Here is a 22,569-nt window from a genome sequence, read left to right as displayed (position 1 = left end):
ATGACGCATGAGACGCGATAATGTAAAACGCGACGTTCTGACGTCACGACGCACTAAACGTTCGAATTTACGTAGACGCTCACGGGCGACGTGATGAACTCGTGACGCAAGCCCAGACGCAATGTACAGTACATTGAACGCGATGACGTCTGGGACGTTTTCAGATGATTAGCACTTGACGTAATTTACGTCATGACATTGACGGGGGATGGCGTGGTGACGTCCCGTATCAAGTGCTCGCATCTACAGCACTGGAGATCTGTAAAAAAAAAGAGCAATCATAGCTCATCGAATTCTTCCACTATAAATAAATGACGTCACCGCGCACGCTCTGGATACAACCACGACGCGTGACGTCTAGCGCTCGGCGCCGAGTTCCTACGCGATGACGTCAGGACCCCAGCCGCACGTGGTGTCGCGTTGCGCGTGGGGGAGGGGTGAGGGGGGTGGGCGTGGGCAGTGACGCGCGTAGGAAGAGGGGGCGTGGTGAACACGGGGCGCGGAACTCTCGCGGGTTCCTCCTCCCCCCCCCACACCTTGCCGCCCCCCCCCTCTAAGTCTCGCGAGATCTGCTCCTCCATCTTGGCGGCTTGTGGCGGGGGGGCAGAGGCATCCGCGATGTGGCCCTGAGGAGGAGGAGGAGGCGGCGGAGGCGGCGATCAGCTGTGGGAGCTGCTCCCTCGACCGCTCGCTCGACCGCTACGCAGCCACAGCGCCGGCGGCAGGCAGCAAGCCAGGCAGCCAGCAGCGAGCCACCGAGGAACCATGTCTCTGGGCGAGGAAAACCAGCTGGTGCCTAAGCAGGTCCCGACTTCTCTTCCCCCCCCCTCTCTCTCTCTCTACTGTCACCACCACCACCCCACACCCCCAGTGTTCTGTTCCCTCGGTTCGCTCTGTGAACCCCGTGTTCCCCTTTGTCTAGTCCCCTCGGTGTTCTCTTCTCCCTGTGTATTCTGTGCCCTCGGTTCCTTCTTTGTGCCGTTACCCTCTTTGTGCTGTTACCCTCTTTGTGCTGTTACCCTCTTTGTGCTGTTACCCTCTTTGTACTGTTACCCTCTTTGTGCTGTTACCCTCTTTGTGCTGTTACCCTCTTTGTACTGTTACCCTCTTTGTGCTGTTACCCTCTTTGTGCCGTTACCCTCTTTGTGCTGTTACCCTCTTTGTGCTGTTACCCTCTTTGTACTGTTACCCTCTTTGTGCTGTTACCCTCTTTGTACTGTTACCCTCTTTGTACTGTTACCCTCCTTGTGCTGTTACCCTCTTTGTACTGTTACCCTCTTTGTACTGTTACCCTCTTTGTGCTGTTACCCTCTTTGTACTGTTCCCCTCTTTGTACTGTTACCCTCTTTGTGCTGTTACCCTCTTTGTACTGTTACCCTCTTTGTGCTGTTACCCTCTTTGTGCTGTTACCCTCTTTGTACTGTTACCCTCTTTGTGCTGTTACCCTCTTTGTGCTGTTACCCTCTTTGTACTGTTACCCTCTTTGTGCTGTTACCCTCTTTGTGCTGTTACCCTCTTTGTGCTGTTACCCTCTTTGTGCTGTTACCCTCTTTGTACTGTTACCCTCTTTGTACTGTTACCCTCCTTGTACTGTTACCCTCTGCTTCCCCCCTCCCCCCGCATGTGTTTCGTCCCCTCTCCGTCCCCTCTGTGTTCTGTTCCCCCTAGTCTATGGTGTCTGTTTTGTATGTGTTGTGTTCTGTTCCCTATGTGTCCTGTAGGCTTGTCGTCCTTGCACACCCCTGTGTTCTGTACCTGCGGTCATGTTCCAGTTGTGTTCTGTTCCCTATGTGTCCTGTAGGCTTGTCGTCCTTGCCCACCCCTGTGTTCTGTACCTGCGGTCATGTTCCAGTTGTGTTCTGTTCCCTATGTGTCCTGTAGGCTTGTCTTCTATGCCCACGCCTGTGTTCTGTACCTGCGGTCATGTTCCAGTTGTGTTCTGTTCCCTACGTGTTCTGTAGGATTGTCTTCTATGCCCACCCCTGTGTTCTGTACCTGCGGTCATGTTCCAGTTGTGTTCTGTTCCCTATGTGTCCTGTAGGCTTGTCGTCTATGCCTACCCCTGTGTTCTGTACCTGCGGTCATGTTCCAGTTGTGTTCTGTTCCCTATGTGTCTTGTAGGCTTGTCGTCCTTGCCCACCCCTGTGTTCTGTACGTACGGTCATGTTCCAGTTGTGTTCTGTTCCCTATGTGTTCTGTAGGCTTGTCTTCTATGCCTACCCCTGTGTTCTGTACCTGTGGTCATGTTCCATTTGTTCTGTTCCCTATGTGGCCTGTAGGCTTGTCTATGCCCACCCCTGTGTTCTGTAACTGCGGTCATGTTCCAGATGTGTTCTGCTCCCTATGTGTTCTGTAGGTTTGTCTTCTATGCCCACCCCTGTGTTCTGTACCTGCGGTCATGTTCCAGTTGTGTTCTGTTCCCTATGTGTTCTGTAGGCTTGTCTTCTATACCCACCCCTGTGTTCTGTACCTGCGGTCATGTTCCAGTTGTGTTCTGTTCCCTATGTGTTCTGTAGGCTTGTCTATGCCCACCCCTGTGTTCTGTACGTACGGTCATGTTCCAGTTGTGTTCTGTTCCCTATGTGTTCTATAGGCTTGTCTATGCCCACCCCTGTGTTCTGTACCTGCGGTCATGTTCCAGTTGTGTTCTGTTCCCTATGTGTTCTGTAGGCTTGTCGTCAATGCCTACCCCTGCGTTCTGTACCTGCCGTCATGTTCCAGATGGGGTGTGACCCAAATCCCCCGGTCTGTCTTTTACACCCCTTGATACCCGCAGTCATTTGAGATCTTCGTACACCTGCGGTTCGTGTAAGAACAAAAGTTGACGGGCAATCCAGCGGGACGTGAACGTGACGGCATTGGGCCGCAGTGCATCGTCGACAGTAATTGTGTGGCGTGTAAAAAAAAGGGGGTCAATGAATTTACAGCTTAGTCCTGGGCTGATTGGGCAGCGACCGTGCACACAATTGTGGTAATCCCACGAACTGGAGACCTCAGCCTGCGATTGGTCGTGACCGCTCGCTCATCACGCGGCACCTGCTCTCTTCTCGTTTTGTTTTACTCTCTCTCGCATCAACCACATGAACGATTCAACTGCCCTGAGCCTACGGGCGTCATTATGGAGATAGATACCGCCCCCCCCAGCAGCAGCACACACATCACCGGGCTCTCTAAGAATGATAATGTGACAGCTAAACACGACGTCTCGGTTAAATGTACTCTTGGAAGTGCATTGTCACCCACGCGAGCGTCAGCAAGATGTAGTAAGGTTGATACTATAATAATGCTCATTAACAGGGAAGTGTATTTGTGCACATGGCAATACAATAACATCGTAATCCCATCAGTCTGTGGGGTTTTTAAGCATTATGTTCTGCCATTATTTGCTTCAGCAGTCAGTCATGCGCATTCGTAACAATTATTTAAGCAACAACAAAAATGTTTGAAGATCAATGCTTTGAAATATGTCTCGGTTCAAAACATGGCCACATCATGCCTCAATTGAAACGAGAGATTCGTTTCAAGTTATATTTTTAAAAGTGCCCATTCATTCATGGTTGAGCACATTATTCATTCATAACTCCCGTGTGTCACCCCCGCATTATAGAGCGGCGTTGAGGAGGTGAAGTGGCGTGGCCTACCTTTGAAGTCTCTTAAACCCCCTCTCATCCACACTTGGTGCTGTGGCTCTTACATGCACTGCTGTAGAAGGTGTTCAACACTTGGTAATCAAATGAGAGGGTTTTTTTTTCTCTTTCTAGTCTTCAGAGCCGGCAAGTTCTGGATTAAGGGACCAATGGGCCAGAGAGTAAACCACTGTAGTCTGCGCTCCTTGAACAGAGGAATAGCAAAACTATATGAACTCTCTCCTGAAGCCTTCTTCTGGCAAGCAGACCTGAATATATTGCAACACACAACAATAGATTATAGACCAATATATTAACTTAGTGGTTTTGTTGAACAGTTTATTGATGACAAAGCTGAGACCATAAACAAAGTACACTTGAGAGACCAGCTTTGGGAATGGTCGGTTGCCTGGGTTAGTACCCAGGGTTAGGACCTGGGTTGGAACCCAGGGTTAGGACCTGGATTAGAACTCAGGGTTAGGACCTGGGTTAGGACCCAGGTTCTCCGTCGCACTGGCCAGGTGCTTGACAGGGTTGTGCAAGCACAAATTATTTAAAAAAAACACCACCTTAGTGAGCACTGCCTTAACAAGGAATAGTATTTACGTTTTGTTCTTGTGTATGGCAATATGTAGCAAGAGCTAGACGTCAATGTACAAGTAGCCCCAACAGTTGGGTTGTTCAACCTTCCGATCAGGAGTCCATTGCCCCACACAGTAGACTTGTATTTGTTTTTTTGTGTTATCGGGCAGAGTAATTCATAAAGGTCGTGGGTTTTTGATTTGTATGTCGAACCTAATATATTTTTTTAGGCTTCCCTTAATACTCCGAAGTTAAAAAGCACGAGCAGCAGCCGGCCGCTGTGAAATGCTAATGTACAAATGCACCCCAGTTGGTATCATAAACCACTCGCTGGCTACAACAACGATGCGCACAACCTCACAAATCAAACACTTTTACTGCCACTTACTCCTCTCGCCATAACCTCCTTCCCCACTTGACCGGCCAAACGCACGGTATGTCGTCACAATCAATCGCGTGTAATTACCACCATAAACACACGCGCACACACATAGTCCTAATTCACGTGTTGGATGAACGGTGCATGATAGTTTAAATTTTTAGACGGGAAAACGAACCATACCTGTCTGCATCGCCAGGGACGTTTCCTCAAGATGCGAAATTTTCCTCGTTCTCTCCAGCCTTCTTAATCCGCGCCCTTTCCACGTAAATGCCGCTCAAGTTGTATTACAATTTCCCCCCTCCCCAAATATACACAATCATCTCCGAATGGGTGGAATGATTCTCGCCCGCTCCCCAACCCCACCCTCCCCCACCAACCGGGTGATGTGATGAATTGTCACAACAGATTTAGGATTTGATTCAAGATTGTTCTCTCCATATATTTTGGTGGATGTCAGCGCCTCTCGTGGTTGCAGGGGTGACGTGTAACCATTGCTGTACATTAATCTTACGAATGCACATTCATCGCTTCTTTCTATGCGTGTTGTAGGTTCAAGAAATTCTATGAATCGATCAATCTTCGTATAATTCCACGCCTAGTTATCCATGCAGGTATTAACTTTAATTCGGTATGTAGATGGGCAGAAAATGGCTCGTCTCCAAACGCACGAATTACATTCACGTCCGTCATTTCATTGTGGCCAACCGTGACCCAGCGACTTCCAGTAAGATGTGGTTGTTTTGTGCAGGCAAACCCTGGACTCATTTAATCTGCCGAGTTGGATGCTGGGGTTGCTCAAGTAATGTTAGGCAAGAGCCCGCTAAGCGCACACGTGGGTCCATTCGACGGCAGCGCAGTACAGCAAATCGCTACGCAGTTTTATCAGACGTCGCCTTAGCGGGGTTGTGCTGGATTGTGGGTGCTTCATGTAGCCTTGGGAGGTGTTGTGTACGGTCTTGGTGTATTGAGGGTGTCGTGTTGCCTAACCGTAGATTGTCAGTCGTGTGCCGTGTTATGATAGATTGGACCAGCTGTATATTCTGGGACGACGTAATGTCATTTATTTCCAGAGTTGGAGAATAACATGTTACTGTAATGCGATTTACCAGAAGCGGAGGTGCCCCTAATCTCATATTTGCTCAGCAGTTTTCAGTGCATAATCAGATTACTGTTACTTAGTGTGTGCTTGATGAAAACCTTTTATGATTACTGTCCTTACATTTTTTTCTGAAACATTAATGAACGATTCCAAAAACAAAAGGGGGAGGGGCGGTGCTAATGTGAGGGCAGCCGCCAATGCATACGGCTCGCGTTACAAAGCCTATAATCATAGCACACAGGGCCATGTTGCTAAGGTTTAAATGACGCTAAATGTGTAGGTGCGTAGCGCTTATATACTGTAGCGGCACATAATTAACGCATAATGTGCTTAAATTGTTAACGGTTAATTCTCACGAGCATCATTCAACATATCCATCATGAGCATAAGAAGCGACTTGACATTGTGCCTGCTGATATCCATTTGAAAAGAATATTGTGCCTGTAATAATTGTATGAATTCACGTATAGTGCCAATGTATACAGGATTACATTACTTGTGAAACTTTAAGTAAGCGGTGATTAGCACCCCGATCTTTTAAAGCCTAACCCTCCCAGCAGCATTCATTCGGTCGGCATATTTTTTCGAGAATCGTGCAACAAATCGTTGCTGTCAATAAAACTTCAGAATCGTTTTCCTGGAATAGCAACAACCCTGGGTGGAATCGGGCACCAGTCAATGATTGGAGGGCGAGAGTGGGGGCGGTCTATGCTCTATAAATGAAGCCTATGTGACTGAGATCCCCAGCCTAATTAAAGAGTTGTTGACAGCGCTATAGGCCCGGACCCCCGATACATTTATCAGGAAAACCATTTTTGATTGGAGTGACATTTCTGCTGAATTAAGGATCCAGCAGTTGTGACAGTCGAAATCCTTCTCTTCCATCGTGTGTCCCAAAACTATTCGGCGAGCGTGCAGCTGTGTGTCGGTCCGTCAATTGCCGCTGGGCTGTCCCGGTGGCAAGATGTTATCTCTCTTGCCCGGTATATATGAGGTCGTGGGTTTTGATATCAACCCTGACTCCTGTATATTTGGAGTTTTGCCTGTTCTCCCCGTGGTCGCTTGGATTCTTCTCCGGGTCCTCTGGTTTTTCCCTCCACATTTAGAATCGACGTGCGTTTTAGAGCATGTGGCTGCTATACATTTCCACATAATAAGCCACTTCGTTGAGCTGTCATTTGTGGCCAGGTTGCTTCTGAAAAATAACTCTATAGGTTAGTGGGGTTTACCTGGTAAAAGAAAAATTGTTTAATAGTTGAAATGTTTTTTAGTTGAAAATATATACTTTCCCAGTCCATGCGTTGAAGTGTGCGTGTGAGAATTTATTACTATTTGTAAAAAAACTATATGTGCAGTAAAACTTCAAAGTTGGACTAATTGTTGGAAGAGCCTTTCTGGTCAACAGGGATGTCCTGCATACTACAAGTAATTAAATATGAATTAATAGCTAAATAACGATTGCAAATGTTATGGTCTGTATACAGGCGATCCCCGCTTTTTACGACGCGATGCATATCCCCGTCGTCGTAAATGGGATCATCATAAATGGGATCATCATAAATGGGATCATCATAAATGGGATCCTACTTTACCTAGGTAGCAGAAACATCGCTTGCCGGATGTGGTTTTTCCCTCCTTTTTATCGGCCGTATTTAATGGTGTTTAATAGTTAAAAATCCACAACCGCACTTGAGAATAACAAAAGCTCCACGCCAAGTCTCATCAGAAAACCACACTGATGTGTTCGGAGTCATTGTCAGAAAATGTGTCGTAAATCAAGTTTCTGCGTCGTGTATCGATCCATGGTGGCGTTATATAAACGTCGTAAAATGTGGATGCTCATAAATCGGACCGTTGTAAACTGGAGAACGCCTATACACCATTAACACCAAGCCCATTTAGGTGTTTACAACTCAACAATAAAAAGGGTGCACAATTATTAAAGTTTCTGATTGGAGTGCACTTGTATTATAAATGTTTTTTTTTTGTATGTATTACATTTCAGCTTGGGCATTGCTTCAAATATAAATGAAATCGCATTCGGAACGTGGTACCCCTTGCTTGAATGCGTTTTTTTCTAGTTTCTTCCCCGTGTCACTTGCCTGTCGCCATTCCACAAGATGAACGCCATCTCCTCGGGCCGATTGCCACCAAGATCTCACGATTTTTTCTTTAACTTATTGAATATTAATTGCCATACGATAACGACCCGCAGGGCACTTGCTCACCCTGCAACTGCGCTACGAGCTGCTCACCAACATGTCAGCATGCCACGGTGTCAGAATATGACTTCAGACCTGGTTATGTCAGCTGCTGAGGGCCCCATAGAACGACGAGGACGACTATGGCGCAAGATCATCGGCAGTGGCGCTAGTGAGGTTACATTGCAGGGTTGGGCAATTGCACCCCAACAAGAGAAAAAATAAACAAATTATGTACGTGAAAACCAATGCCAAAAATGTACTGTAAACAGTATCAATTCGTGCTTAAAGACAAATCAAAACTCCTGTCACAGATGCGTGTCCGACATGTCCTTCATATTGGTATGCTATACACGCCAGTGTATACAATGTTACTGGAATACTTAGAAAATTTGTGATTCCAAGTTCATTTGTGATGCAGTGCTCTGGTCAGTTGTGCTTATTCGTTCCATTGATGTTTCAGAACCCACTCGAGTGAGCTGCGATGTCAAGTAATATATAACAATGATCATGAGGCCTTGCCGTACAGATTTGGCACCCTCCCAGACCGTTTCCCCATCATTTTTCCAGGGGTGTTCATTCCAGCTCCCTACCTAACCCATGCACCTGACCATTTAGGGTGGGAGAATGATGCTAGCGCTGCGCTGCGGGTGCAGATCCCTGCCTTGGCATGCAATTTCTGTAAGGCCCTTGGCTAACAGTAATTGCAGGCATGAGCCGCGGCACATGTGTGGCAAGACTGCTCTATCATGACTTTTTACAGTTTGCTGTTGGCAGCCGCAGTATTGGCACCGGGGCCCATCCTCCTACTTTGAAAATGTTGGCACCAAATCGTGTTCTTTGGGTCTTTCGGTAAAGTCACGTAGATATTTTTTTTGTTATTTTCTTTCAACCTATCTGCGTGACTTTACCGAAAGACCCAAAGAATATGAATTCCTGCAGTCACGAAAGCTTTAAGTCACCAAATCGTAGTTTGGCATCAAATTATCCGATGGGCCTGTCGAGATATCGTCTCTGGGCTGTGAGGCTGCCCAGCCACTCTCGTGGAGTTGACCATGAATTCAAAAATGGACCGAATTGTGTGGTGCTGCCCCCTGGCTGATGGGTGGGCACACAGTGGCCAAGTGGCTGGGCCTAGCGCTGTTCACCCACCGTCACGGTCTCATTGACCCCGGCAGCCTTGGGTCCCCAGCCCCAGTGTCCTCGCCAGTGATGTTGTTGCCGCATTACATTTTTAGAGCGAGATTAACCAAAAGGTGAATTAGTTTTATTTGTGAAAGATTCTGCGGTGTTACAATACTTTCTAAAAGCTAATTTTCAATGTTCATTCTAAATACTAAAGTCAAAATCATGTGCCCAGGAGCCGGTGTGACAACCCTGTAGGTTTTCCCCATTGGTTCGTCATTTCCATCCGTACAGTACAAGGGGAAAATATCAGCTACAGGAGTTTACATTCTCAAATGCATAACAGTGCCCATCTTTTGGTTGACCTTTGTGTGTACTCGAAATTCAGCATTCCCATGACAGTGCCAGCTCTCTCTGTAACATGACTACTGATTTAGCACAAAGTGGTCCTCTACCAACCACAGAGGAATGATGAGCAGAGTCGACCTTCAGCTGGGATTTGATAGGGACAAAGTGCTGTAACCGCGGTGCTAACCTCTCAGAAATTGGGGGGCGCTCGTGTCCGCTAGGGTGATGTAATATGTATTTTGAGAATGCTAATAACACAGTTGTTGCTTGGTGCCTTGTTTTCGGGCTTGGGGCAATGGGATTTGAATATTCTCATTTGATGTCTACTCGTTCAAAAGGGCCACTCAACAGATGCAAACTGTTTACGCCGGGTGTTCCTATGGGGGGCGGGGGGGGGGGGCCCATCGCTTAGCATGCATTCATTATGTAAACCATAGCTGCAGACTGTTCATGGCTGGCTTGGGAGGTCTATTTTAATTATAGAGCTTGTATATTGTTTATAGTCGGTTATTAAAGTATTCACTTTTAATAAATAAATATTAATGCCATGAATGCGTCAACTGGTTTGTTTTTGTCTAAACGTACTCGTGTATTTTCCCCATCTGAATCTTGAACCCCAGGTACGTTTGTCACACACGTGCAGTCCTTGTTATTATAATTGTTCCGCGGCTGGATGAAAGGCCTCTCCATGCCATGTCGGTCATGGCAGGTGTTTGACCATACTTCACCGGTCAGTGCTGCTTTGGTGAATGGGGGGGTGCTCAGCATTGACTGAGATGTCACTTTTGGATCATAGGACAATGGACCAGCCACTGTGCCACCACTCCCGCTTGTCGCCAACAGGGGGCGCATAAACCATTATGTAACAGGGCGTGTGGCACTATTTGGTAATACAGTATCAACGATAATAGGAACGGTCAAGTATTTATTGTTCATTCAATCCTCACCGAGTCTGAAGATTATTTTGAACGATGTCTGCACTTGGGATATTTGGCCCACTCCAATTTTGAGTGTGTCACATGGCAAAGGAAATCTGATTTCCAGGAGACAGCCCTTGCATGCGTAGGGATAACAATTGAAGCCGCGCAAAGAATTCGAGACTCCATTTGCTGTACTGTCATCTCTTATGCCACGTCGCAAACCCAGTTTGGCAGTTTCACAAATCTGTAATCTGCCAACCGTTGATCCCAAAGTTCTGTGTTACAGGCATGCTCCACCACGCCCTTAAGTGTGCCTAGACGCAACATTTTAATTTGTCACTTCCTGTAGGTTTGTTTTACTTGAAGAACAAACGAACACTCGTGCAACGCAGAAGTCCTACTCAGTCGTGGCCTGTTGATGGGTTTCCAGATTGTGCCCGCTGGCTCTCTGGATGTGACAATGCGGATTGGATCTGCTTGAATCGGAATGGTGTCTGATCAGATCCAACGCGATCGGGTTCGATCAGACACGAACCTCTCGCACTGAGTAAATTACAGAAGTGGGATCATACGTGTACCGATCATCGTCCCAGACTGCGGACACGTGCCAGGACCCTCTTGAAAATGAGTCCTATGACTTAGGCTTTTTGGTGTAAACAAATATAATAATACGAGTATCTAGGAATGTACATTTGTGTTTGCACATAGTGCAGTTTGTACAGTCTCCTGTAAGTCAGTCTGACTTAGGGCAATGCTACAGACAGAAGTAGTGATAATGGTCTGTGCGTGTGCTTTGTACGCACCACGGCCAGTGGTAGCCGCTTGATGTGTACATGTGTTATCCCGTATGTGATGCTATTTGCACGTGAAGGTAAAGGCTCAGCCCTGCAATGTTTGTTCATGCCACTGCTGGCAGAGGGGGCCTCCAATGGAGCGAGCTCTCTATACGGCTTTTAGCTGTTCTTCCACACTGGGCAGACATGGAATTGGTGGAATGACTATATATTTTTAACTTCTTTCACACTGTATGTAACCAACTGCGCTAATTGAAAGTGCGGAGGAAGGACTACAAATGAAACACAAAAAGCAGTTTTAAAGAATTTAGAAGTGCATAGCTCCAGTGGCTTCCTAATATTGGAAGGAAGAACGTTCCAGACGGCTGCAGAAGCGCATCTGAAAGCGCGCGATGCGCTGACCGTCTTTGTTCGATGACTAGCCAAAAGGCGCTGCTTTTTGAGGATGACCGGAGTTTGTGTGATGGTGGTTTATGTTCCTTGAGATCAGCAAGGTATTGTGGTTCATTTGTGGCAAGCACTTTGTGCGTAATGAGTGCGAGCTTATAACCACATTTTATGTATGTTTTTTTAAACTTCTTTCACACCGTACGCAGCCAATCGTGCTAATCGGAGGTGCGGGGAAGGACATCAAACTAAACACAGAGCAGTTCTCAATAAATGAGTTCTCACTTTACCCCCAACACACAGGCGCCCTGCCTATCCACTAACTGTGGTGAACCCGTTTTTTACACCAGATCTAAACTAAACTATGTTGTATATTACCAGCTATATAGCCCATTGCACTATATAGCTTTTTTCAAAAGCAACATGGCCACAAATGATAGCCCAATGAATATATTTATGTATGTTGAACTTCTTTCGCACCATACATTGCCAAACCGCGCTAATCGGCGGTGCAGGTGGCTTATCATGTGGACATTTATAGCAGCCAAATCCTCTATACGCACGTTGATTCCGGTTGTGGAGACAAAAGCCGGAGGACCTGGAGAAAAATCCACGCGACCAGGGGAGGAGAGCGACATGGAAACTCCAAGTATACAGAAGTTGTCAGGGTCAGGATCAAACTCAAGACCTCCTGTATACCAGGCGAGGTAGTTAACATCTCGCCACCACTTCACCTTTTATTCTGTCGGGTGGAGAGATTGAAGAGAGCTGATATCCAGACAACAGTAAGAAGCCTGGTATTCATCTGTCCCAGGACGGCAAATAAATACAAAAAGACAAAATGCTAAAACAAATACAATCATATGGTAAATTACGTAATTTGCATACTATGTAGTCTAGAGCACACTGTAATATAACATGCGTGATAACATGCACTAGAGCACGTTGAATAATGTATGACTTGTAATGCATGTAGTTAAAGTGTATTAAATGTACTTAGGGTAATACGTTAGTGGTGGGGGATGGCCGAGATGGGGGAATGGGGGAGGGTGGGTGTTGCATGGGCCGGGGGGGGGCATTGACATTCTGTACTGCACGGTACACAGATACTGTATGCCGTGAGCAAGAATTTGTTTAAGACTCTACACAATACACAACCTCATTACATGCATTACATAGGTGCACATATAGTGTACAGCGCACAGGGATTGTTGTTATGCTCTTCACGTTGGTTTTAATTGTAATGGCAATTGGCTCTACTCTCAAGATCACCACCCGCCGGAACCAGCACTCCTCTCCCCCTTTCTGATTCCAGCTGGCCCCCCCCAGGGTGTTTTACTGAGTGTGTGTGTGTGGTGTGTATCTGGAGCGGTAGTGTTGGGGTTCGCGCACTGCGCTCACGGCCAATAACAGTGGCGAATATTTTAACTGGTCCTGGACCCCCCCCCCCCCAAGGTCAACACAGCCTTAAATGAGGACCCTGATGCGGTGCATAAACATCGCAACTGAGGAGGCAAATGCGGCCGAGCATGGTGTTGGCCACCCACACCCTCGTGTGCCATGCTGGCCTTCATAGGTGCTGACTTAACAGCACTTACCCCGATAGTCGGTGAAGTCTATATGGGGGGGGGGTGGGGGGCGGTCTTTATAGTGCGTGTGTTTTTCTATACCATGTGTGTTAGATAAGTAACAATCCATCCCTCCCACAGTTCGATTCGTTGTCATGTTTCAGGGTCGCAAGTGCATTCAAGAATGAATCAATCTTTACCTGGTTTTAATCGTCTGCATTTTCTGTCCCCTTTGTTCAGACTTATTCTGGCCCGTTATTTGATGCGACCGAGTGGTAGCCCCCGTTGCCTCTTGTTGCAGGCGACGGTTGGTGGATCAGCCAAAAGTTTTAAAACTCCTTCCCATGGGTGTCGAGGCACCATACCTTCGCCTGCCACAAGGCAGTACAGTAAGTGTGGACTCCACCCGTTCCATCTGCATGGGATATTGTTGTAATACCTCTCATATGTTGGTTTGCCTCTTGTACGATTCAATTTCCTTCCACATGTAAAACAAACATTAATCTGCTAAAAACATGCAGAGGACTGCAGACCTTGGGCAATTGTAAGGGGGCCGGCTCGCCGCTTTCCTTAATTCCTGAATTTGTGTCTTTTTTCGTGAGTTCTCTTGGAGAATTATCAGAAACTGCGTTTCACAAGATGGAGTTATTGCTATTAATACTATGGGTGTATTAACTATGAATTTGCTTCGTCTGCTTCAGTATGAAAAAAATTACCCACAATGTCCTTATGTGAGAAGACGCATCGATAATGGCCCTGGATATGGCTAACATTACTGCATACTTATGCCTGCGTAACAGCGTCTTCAAAGATGCCCTTGCTTTATAACAACGGTGCGAACACCAGATGGACCAATGATGATTTGAACCGGCGGATGCCTGTGGGTCCGGTTGCTTTGGAGGCAAAAGGTTGGTGGATTGCATTGATTCGTAAAACTCCCAAACCCGCTGGGCTGCACGACGTCGTGGTCAAGAGATGGCAGTGCAACAGCTCGCCTTGTAAACCTGTTTTGGTGTCTGTGGGCCTTCTCTGGTTACCAGTTTCCTCCCGTATGCAAAAAGAGACCCGTACGCGATAAGGATTTGGTGAAATATTCTCATGCAGGACCCGTCTTGAAGAGTCTTAAGGCCCAATGAGGCTTTTTCTGGATAAATAATTACAACTTGGTCAACACTGAAAAGGTTCCAAATTTTTTCTACGATGAAAATTGTTGTAAGAGTACTATGTTCTCAGCCGTGGTCGTCCCTTTTGGCATTACGCTTGAAAGAGATAAAGAGAGATTTTAGGGTCCAGGTATTGGTACCCGGTTCCCTTATCTCGGCTTGCGCATATTTTGTTTACAGCCGTGATGAAGCGAGATGAAATATGTCGCGCTCTGAATAGTGTAACATGTAGCCAGGCAGGAGCCTGCACTTCCTGATATGACGACAATCCAGGATTGCCACGACACCACAGCACGCATGATGCAGCATGTCCCCAGGCTGGGATCGGCATCCTGCGGCTCTTCAAGGGCCTGCTTCGTGACGTTGTTTATTATGGACCACCGTCTCGTATTCAAATGCATTGCGGCTCTTGCAATATTAAGGGTTTTTTTTTTTGCCGAGTTTGAATAAAATGGCTCTTCTTGTACATTGAGATACAATACATCTGGCCACCGTGGAGTGCCCCTCAGTCGTGAGATGATAACTCCCTCGCCTGGTGTGCAGGAGGTCGTGGGTTCCATCCCGACCCTGACGCCTATATATTTGGAGATTGCATGTCTCTCTCCCCGTGGTCGTATGGATTTTTCCCCGGGTCACCTGGTTTTTCCATTCCACATTTAGAAACGTGCTTTTAGAGTATTTGGCCACTATGCATTTCCACGTGATAAGCCACTTCGTTGAGCTATCATTTCTGGCCAGGTTGCTTCTGAAAAAGCTATACAGCTTAGTGGGCCTTACCTGGTAAAATAAAAATAGTAAATAGTAATTTTGGTTGCTGAACCCTGTCCGAAGGTATCACAGTACAGCTGGACTGTACGAGTTATGAATTCATCGATCGCGCTACTGATTATCGGTTCGATTACTCAACGAATCGGATAACACAAAAATATTTTAAGAATCTCACCTCCGGTTCCACGTGCCGCTGGAGGAGAGGTGATGGGCGGGGCTTAGTGATATAATCAGCACAGTTTAGCCATGTCACGTTGGGCGTGGCTTGTAGGAGGTTTCCTGCCTTCAGGAGGCAAAATGTTTGGGTTGCCAACCATTTTTACAATAGGCCGAGTAATCGGCCATAAACACCAGGAGCCAATAACAATCATCAGTCGATTAATCGACTTGCGCGATTAACCGTACCAATGCCAGGTCACAGCAAAGCTTGCACTTGTGTTGTTAGAGGTGTTGTGTGACTCAATTCACAATGAAGAGGTCATCATTAGGAAGCCACTTGAGCGATGCACTTTAAAATCTAAATTGAAAACTCATTTATTTAGAATTTGCTTTTTGTGTTTAGTTTGCTGTCCTTCCCCCGCACCTCCAATGAGCATGGATGGCTACGTAAGGTGCAAAATAAGTTCTACAATACACATGGTTGGCTACGTACGGTGCCAAAGTGCATCATGACCATTGCTTTTGGCATCACCTCACTTGGCCCATGACTTCCTTTTTTCAGATCTCACAACTGTTGCATAGTCGACACCTGATTCACAAGGTTAACGTGTACACTATCCTACCAGATGGCTTTGGGTCATGCCCTTGGTTGCTCACCTCTGGGTGCTGCTTGGGTGCCTGCCTTGCTACCTCCTGGACCCCTACACCCTGCATGTGCTGAATCAATCGCAACCTCTTTCTCTTCGTCCTCCTGTTGTTCACAACGCTTTCCTGCCACAACCTCTTCTGAGCTGATAAGTTTACGTACCCACTTCTGCCACTCAATTCCTCCCACATTATTCTCTGCCTGGGTCTACATTCACGACCCCTGTAATTACCGTACCTAACAGTCACGTTTCACGCTGACAGCACTGTAGTTAAAGTGCCGGAGGCTTAAAGAGGTTTGTGGGTTTAATTCGCTGCTGTAGGTTGCTCGCAGTCCATCATCCCTCCCCTGGTGAGCTTTTGTGTGTGTGTGTGAAGCCAACAGTCATCATACTAAAGATAGACTGGGCCCTCCTTTCCAACCTCTGGCCGAGGGCCACCAATCGGCAAGAGGTGAGCAGCCGTGCCCCCCTCACCGCCGCTGCTGCCCTCTATCAGCGGTGAAAGTGTATCGTGCTCGCGTTCATTCGGGTCGCTCCATTTCGCGGCGATGCGTAGTCACTCCCGACGGGTCGATTCCAAGGTGGCTTGTGTGTGCGTAACGCGAGCCCGTGGTTCGCAGTTAGCTCGGCCTGTGTGAAACCCCATCTCCCCCACCCCCCCACCATGCGAGGAGGGGGGGGGGTGGGCGGCGTTTCGATGCGTTGCCAGGCAGACTTGTCAAGGAAATTATCCATGTGCACCCCCCCCCCCCATCACGATTTGTACACATGTTTATTTGTGGATACACGAGATGGCTTGGGGCAGCAGCTCACGGGGGCTAATGCTGTGCGAGCGCCCTGAGCTGGCACTGCTGAGAGATGTCGCCGATGATTGTTATTATTCAGCCACTGATGGTTGAACGGGAGTTCTCGATTGTGCCGCAGCGCGTCTGGATGTCAGCGTTGTCGGTCTGCGATAACTCAGCCAGATCTAACTGCTGATTTCACAGGCTAAAAATAGGCACATTCAAAGGGCAAGGGGACTAAGCAATGTTGCGAGTACATGCAGGTACGCGTGTGCTGCTGGGCCCGTCCAGTATTGCGAGACGTTTCCACAGTTCTGTGCCGTGGGACCCAAGCAATATTTTACTCGGTGTATGCTATTTCATATTCAGTTTTGGCCTGAATGCTATTTTTTTGCCAAATCGTTAAACTCTCATTACGATTCACAATTGATTTTCGGTGTGGATCGATTGCGGAAGTAAAAATGTGTGTCATGAATCCCTCCTCCACCCCAACACAGGCAAATAATAAAGCTGTCAGCACCGTTGTGTTTTGGAGAGCAGTCTCGCAACATTTGACATTAGGATTCGACGTTTCCCCACCGATGGTTACAACCAGCATCATCGGGCAGTTTCCAGAATTGTGCAATGTTGTGAGATGGTTCTCCAACACACCGGTGGTGGTGCTAAAGCGGTAATAAATTGGCCACGTGAGTGCACGTGACGACTTTATGATCGCACAGCGATCTGGCCCAAAAAGTGATTACGAATCACATTGCTCACAAAAGCCCAAGTGTTTTGACTCGAGTGTAGATCTAGACTATCCTGTTCAGTAATTGTTTAAGCTGCAGATCAGTGCAATCGTTCAACTATAATCGCGTGACATGACAACAGTTGGGGAACAAGTCCTCGCCTCTGTTCCCACGTGTGCCACTGGACGTGAGATGCAATGGGAGCAATGCCCGGTGACGGTATCGCCATAATCTGTGATGTCACGCTGATACCTGGCGCGCCGAACTTCCCATTTGATCAGGTTAGCCATGAATCAACTTACCTGATCCCTGTGATGTCTTCTGGTTGACTGAACCACAGTTGGGTCTCCAGGCTTTTGTGATTGGCTCAAAATGACCTTTGGTCGGTTGTGAAATGCACTGACATCTGTCTATATAATGTTTTTGGTAAACAAGCTGTTTAATTGCGCTACCAAGTTTGAAAACGGCCATGCAACATTGCATGCTGCTGCAAATAGATACTAGACCTAACGCGGACCCATTAGCACGCGCAAAGCCACGTACGTTATTCACACTCGGACTTTCTGTCAAACTTTAAAATGTGCATGCTTAATTGTCTGCAGAAATCCGTACATATCACCTCCCTGTTTTCATGCAGCCTAAGTCATATGTGTTTATGGTAACACGTACCTCGCAGCAAGAAGGATCTGGCATTCGATTTGCACAGTGCGACTGGTATTGGCCGAACATCCCAGTGTTCCAACAAAATCTTGGCAGGGATCCTCCTTAAAAGGTCCTGAGACGGAGGCTTTTTCCGAGTTATCAAGCGGAATAATAATAATAATAATGATGACTTTGGACTCACTTTAACACGTCGGCTTTCGCCACCGATATTATTCATAATCAAGGTTTTCGTGTTAGATTGCGTTAATATAAATGACACAATCTTTCGATTTAAAGCTTTCGTGACTGCAGGGATTCATCTTCTTGGTTCTTTCGGTAAAGTCACGTAGAATGAAAAAAAAGAATAAAAAAACATAATAAAATAAAACAGAAGAATTTAGCATTGAAGTAGCCGTGTTAATGTGTTGGATTAGCAGGGTGTTAACGTCAGAAATTAGCATGTAACTGGGAGATTAGCATTATGTTAGTGTGAGGGATTAGCATGTAACTGGTCCCCGGAAGTAGCTATGTTAAAGTCAGAGTATATCTCGGACTGCATCCGTGAACATAAAGCAGACTTGAAACATGGTAGGACGAACACCTCAGCCGTGGCAGATATTGATGTAGTTTATACTTAGTTCTTTCACATCGGCTTATTGTGTGATAGTTGGGTAGTTGCAGTTCTTTTGCGTCAATATACTAAATGCCTCTGTTGATATGTAAACTTTGACTTTAACATAGCTACTTCCGTGACCAGTTACATGCTAATCTCCCAGTTACATGCTAATTTCTGACTTTAACACCCTGCTAATCCAACACATTAACACAGCTACTTCAATGCTAAATTCTTCTGTTTTATTTTATTGTTTTATTTTTATTATTTTATTTCCATTCTACGTGACTTTACCGAAAGAACCAAGAATATGACACAATCTTGTTCTATTTAAGACCCGAAGCGGGAAGACTTCCTCATAATTCTGGCAAACCACCTAATGAAACTGGTTGTACTCGCCAGCGAAACGTCGTACTCAATTGTAAACATTGTGGGTTTACTCGGCATTAAACCGATGCGCTGAAGTAACAGCTAATTGACATTTGTCACTCACGTGACAACCCTTACTTATTGGCTGTGTCGGGTGGTGGTGGTGGTGGTGGAGTTAACGGCACATTTATATTTACACGATCAATTCCCCCCTCGATTCCCTTTCACCCTTCTGCCCGTGCAGTCCCATCCAGCGGCTGTCGCGGCGTGCGGGGCAACCGGAGGCGGTGGTCGCCACTTCTCTTGCTTTCCCAAAAAGCCACCCCTCCAATTTTTTCAAGTTACATCACTCGATCTCCCTGTTCAAGTCCTTCCTCAAGACTTTCATTTTCTCATCCTTCCTCCGGGGGGAATTGCCCGGTGTATTTATCGTCATCATTATCAGTATTCATTAGCCTTGTTTACCCGGGAAAGCGGCCACAGAGTCACAAAATACTTCTTATGGAGGGTCCTGCCAAGTTTTCCTTTTTATAGTAGGGGGGAGGCGATGTTGCTGTGCGCAATCCCAATTGAGTCATTTTTAATGGCATTGTCACGTATTAACATTTGGGATATTTGACTTGTACCAGCTACATTGTTTTTTTTTTAAGTTGTTGGAGGGTAAACCGGATGACTTGGCGGAAAACAGTGCAGAAAAGGGGGAGAACATACTAACCTCGAAGTTACCTCGCATTCGAGCCTTCTCCCCCCCGTCTCTTTTCACACCTCCCTAAATCTCCCCGTGGTTAGTCGTGGGATTTTTTTTCCACCGCAACATCGCATCCTCCCCCACTCTCGTACATTTGTTTTTTTCTGCCGTGAGACGCTGCTACGTTTCACGATGCCGGCAATCGGGCTCCTAGTTGTATGGGGTGGGTGGTGGGTGGGGGAATGCTTGAGAAGGGAGGCCTTGTCGAGGGGTAGAGAGAGAGAGAAGAGGAGGAGGAGGAGGAGACTCGTTGTACCTGCCTTGCATACCTTTGACGAGAACGCATTTGCATTTAGCCCTCGAGCGGGGAGGTCTGTTACAGGTGGAAGACGAATCCACAGCGCCGATTGCATGGCGTTGCGTCGTCGACACGGGAGTTGAACGAGCCCCAAATGTTTTAGTTTTGGGCGCGTTACCTCGTTCCCTAACGCTTTCCGCGTCGGTGTGCACAGCTTGAACGCGTTTTTTTAGTTTATCGCCCCTGAGGTTATTTTAGTGGTGCCCCGCTCTCGTGTGAGTCGTTGTCCCCCCCCACCCCCCCCCCACGCAGCCTGACAGTGAACGCGTCCAGGAAGTTTCTCTGCGTCGTGCCGATAAATCGCTTGCGTCGATATTGAAAGGAAAGCAGGAAGTGCCCCGATGTGGACTATAGCATTCACGGCTACCGAAGGCGTCTTTTTCTATCATGCTTAGCCGGTGCCACACAGCTTGAGGTCCTTTCTGCGCTCGTACGAAGAGGAGTTGTGTAATGTAGGCCAGTCTGGGTTTTTAAAAAAATATATAAAACCTAACTTGCCAGCCATTCAAGCTGTCGATGGTGTTGCGATCCTTTGCTGTATTATTAATGGGGCTGTCGCGTCGCTAAGTTTAATGGTGCCGTGTGTACGCTTGGCCCGGGCAATTGGGGGTGCTCGTCGTACCGTAGCCGTGGGCCATGGCCGTCGCTGAGCATCTGTGGTCATGCAGACCTCAATGGACCGCTGGCGGAGCCAGCTGAATAAGAGACACCTCTCTGTTTACAAGACCATACTTACTGTGGTCAGGGTGAGCAGACTCAGCAAGAGACTTCACTCTAAGGTAAGCTCTTCGTCGTCAAGTAATTTCACCGTTTCCGAAGCGTGTGCTGCTGTGTATTTACAGCATTAATGTAAAGTACTGGATGCTGTGTTATTGTCACCGGTTGCCAAAAAAAAAGGTCCCGCGTTCAATTTCGGGACGGAGTAGTTGACTCATCATCGCTTCAGACTTCTACTGTTGATAAAATAAGTGCTGCGTTGTGGGAAGTTAATGGCAGCTGTTCTTTGGAGTGGGACTGGCTTATGCCGTAAAAAAAAAATTAGAATTTCCCGAAACTGTCCTAAGGGACTAAAGTGGAGATGGGCAATGTGGAACGCACCGAGTCGCGATCAAAACACATTAACTTGAGCTCCTGATGTTCTGTTCCTCGTTCATGTTTGATAAACTGGCCGCCGGTGACTGCGTGTGGGCGGTTTGCTGTGCACTTTGCCAAGTTGTTGTTAGTGACCCTAGCTGTACAATCTCGCTTATCAGCATTTACGGTAAGCAAAACGAAATAGTTTTTTTTTTAATCGCGACAAATTAAAACGAATAAATTCAGCTGAATAAATCGCCATGGGGATTCCCACTCGAAGACGCTGGAACTTAGGAGATGGTGAGAGATGTTTCCGATGATGATCTTTACGAGGTGGATTCGGTTGGGTGGTCTGCAGTGGTTAGAGCACGAAAGTCTCAAGGTTACGAGTTCAAATCGCGGTCAAGTAGTTGGCTTCGCTCTACACATTCCTAGATAAAACAAAAATTGCGTCAATAAAACCCGTACGAAGTTGCTGGAAGCCAAAACAGTGTTTGCCCCTCCTCCCCTGCCGTCCATGAACGGACTGGGCCCCAGCATGGGAGCGTGGAATTTCCTCCACTGGCTCAGGGCCACCGTTTTTGATAGGTGTCACCTCTCACTCGGTTGAACCCCGATTTTGATGTTCGCTGAGATGACCGTAAACTTACTCGGAGTACCCTGTGACCTCACCTTGCAGTAGGACTCTCGCATATCCGAAGTGACACATGCGCCCTGACCAATTAACCGCACACCCAACACGCGGTGGTTTTTTGGCACGGCGTAACTTTTATTTTTTCATAGCGGTCACAAATGCGACATTTCTCCTGTCCGGTAATGTGTTCAAGTCGCGTGAGAATTCACTTACTGCTGAAATACAACAAAGCGTTGGTCCACATTTCAAGCACATTGTGTTTTTATATTTGTCCCCGCTAACCTGTTTGCACAGTGGTGGTAACGTTCATTCTCGATCGACGTTCGCATATTCGACCTTCCCACATTTTCTCCGATACCCTAGCGAGTCAGATATATGCGACGCAGTACAAATGGGCTTGCGGAATGCTCTTAATGCACAAGTGCTGCTCACATTCCCGTGCCTCCGATCGGCACGGTTGGCCTGCGTGAAGGTGCGAAAGCTTTAAATCAAAATTTAAGTTCAACATGCATACATGAGCTGCAGTACATTCTGCTCACGGGCACTGACTGATCAACGTGTAAGCCAGCGCACCTTTTTGCAGCCTTGCCTCTCGGGCCCTACGTCAATTTAAATGTTAAACAAAGTAACCCGTGATAAGTTATGGCTGTGGGCCAAGGGACTGGAAATCGCGGTGTTAAGATCGCGGTCCTCTGTGAGCGGCAGTAAACCTCACTCTCAACGGGGCCGTGTGCTTTGGGGTTGTCCCGCACCGGTTGGAAGAATAGTAATCAGGAAAAATCTACTTCTTGAGTGTCATCTTGGAGTATTGACGTTGCCCGTAGTGATGCCATTGCAATGATGCATTCAAAGTCATGGCAACTCTCCTGGGAGTCACTTTAAAGGGGTTTTTTCTTCCTCCGTTACGAA

General features: G+C 47.1%; 1 protein-coding gene across 4 annotated transcripts in view; it reads left to right on the top strand.

The window, feature by feature from the left end:
• The first annotated feature begins 604 nt into the window (after positions 1 to 604).
• USP47 (ubiquitin specific peptidase 47) overlaps positions 605 to 22,569 on the top strand; it is a 91,560-nt gene continuing 69,595 nt past the window's right edge. For 2 of the 4 annotated variants that reach the window (XM_032959850.2, XM_032959847.2), the window contains exon 1: positions 615 to 804. In XM_032959850.2, coding sequence (XP_032815741.2) covers positions 766 to 804 — 39 coding nt within the window. In that variant the 5' untranslated portion in view covers positions 615 to 765. Of the gene's footprint in view, positions 805 to 19,935; positions 20,732 to 22,569 lie in introns of those variants that run through there. The other 2 variants (XM_032959849.2, XM_032959846.2) reach the window with 2 other exon arrangements.

Source organism: Petromyzon marinus, chromosome 24 (genome assembly GCF_048934315.1).
Source record: "Petromyzon marinus isolate PM22_M1 ecotype Great Lakes invasive population chromosome 24, UKy_Petmar_22M1.pri1.0, whole genome shotgun sequence".
NCBI classification, from domain to species: Eukaryota; Metazoa; Chordata; class Hyperoartia; order Petromyzontiformes; family Petromyzontidae; genus Petromyzon; species Petromyzon marinus.
The sequence above is the reverse complement of the archived record's forward strand: the minus strand, read 5'-3'. Positions and strand labels throughout refer to the sequence as shown.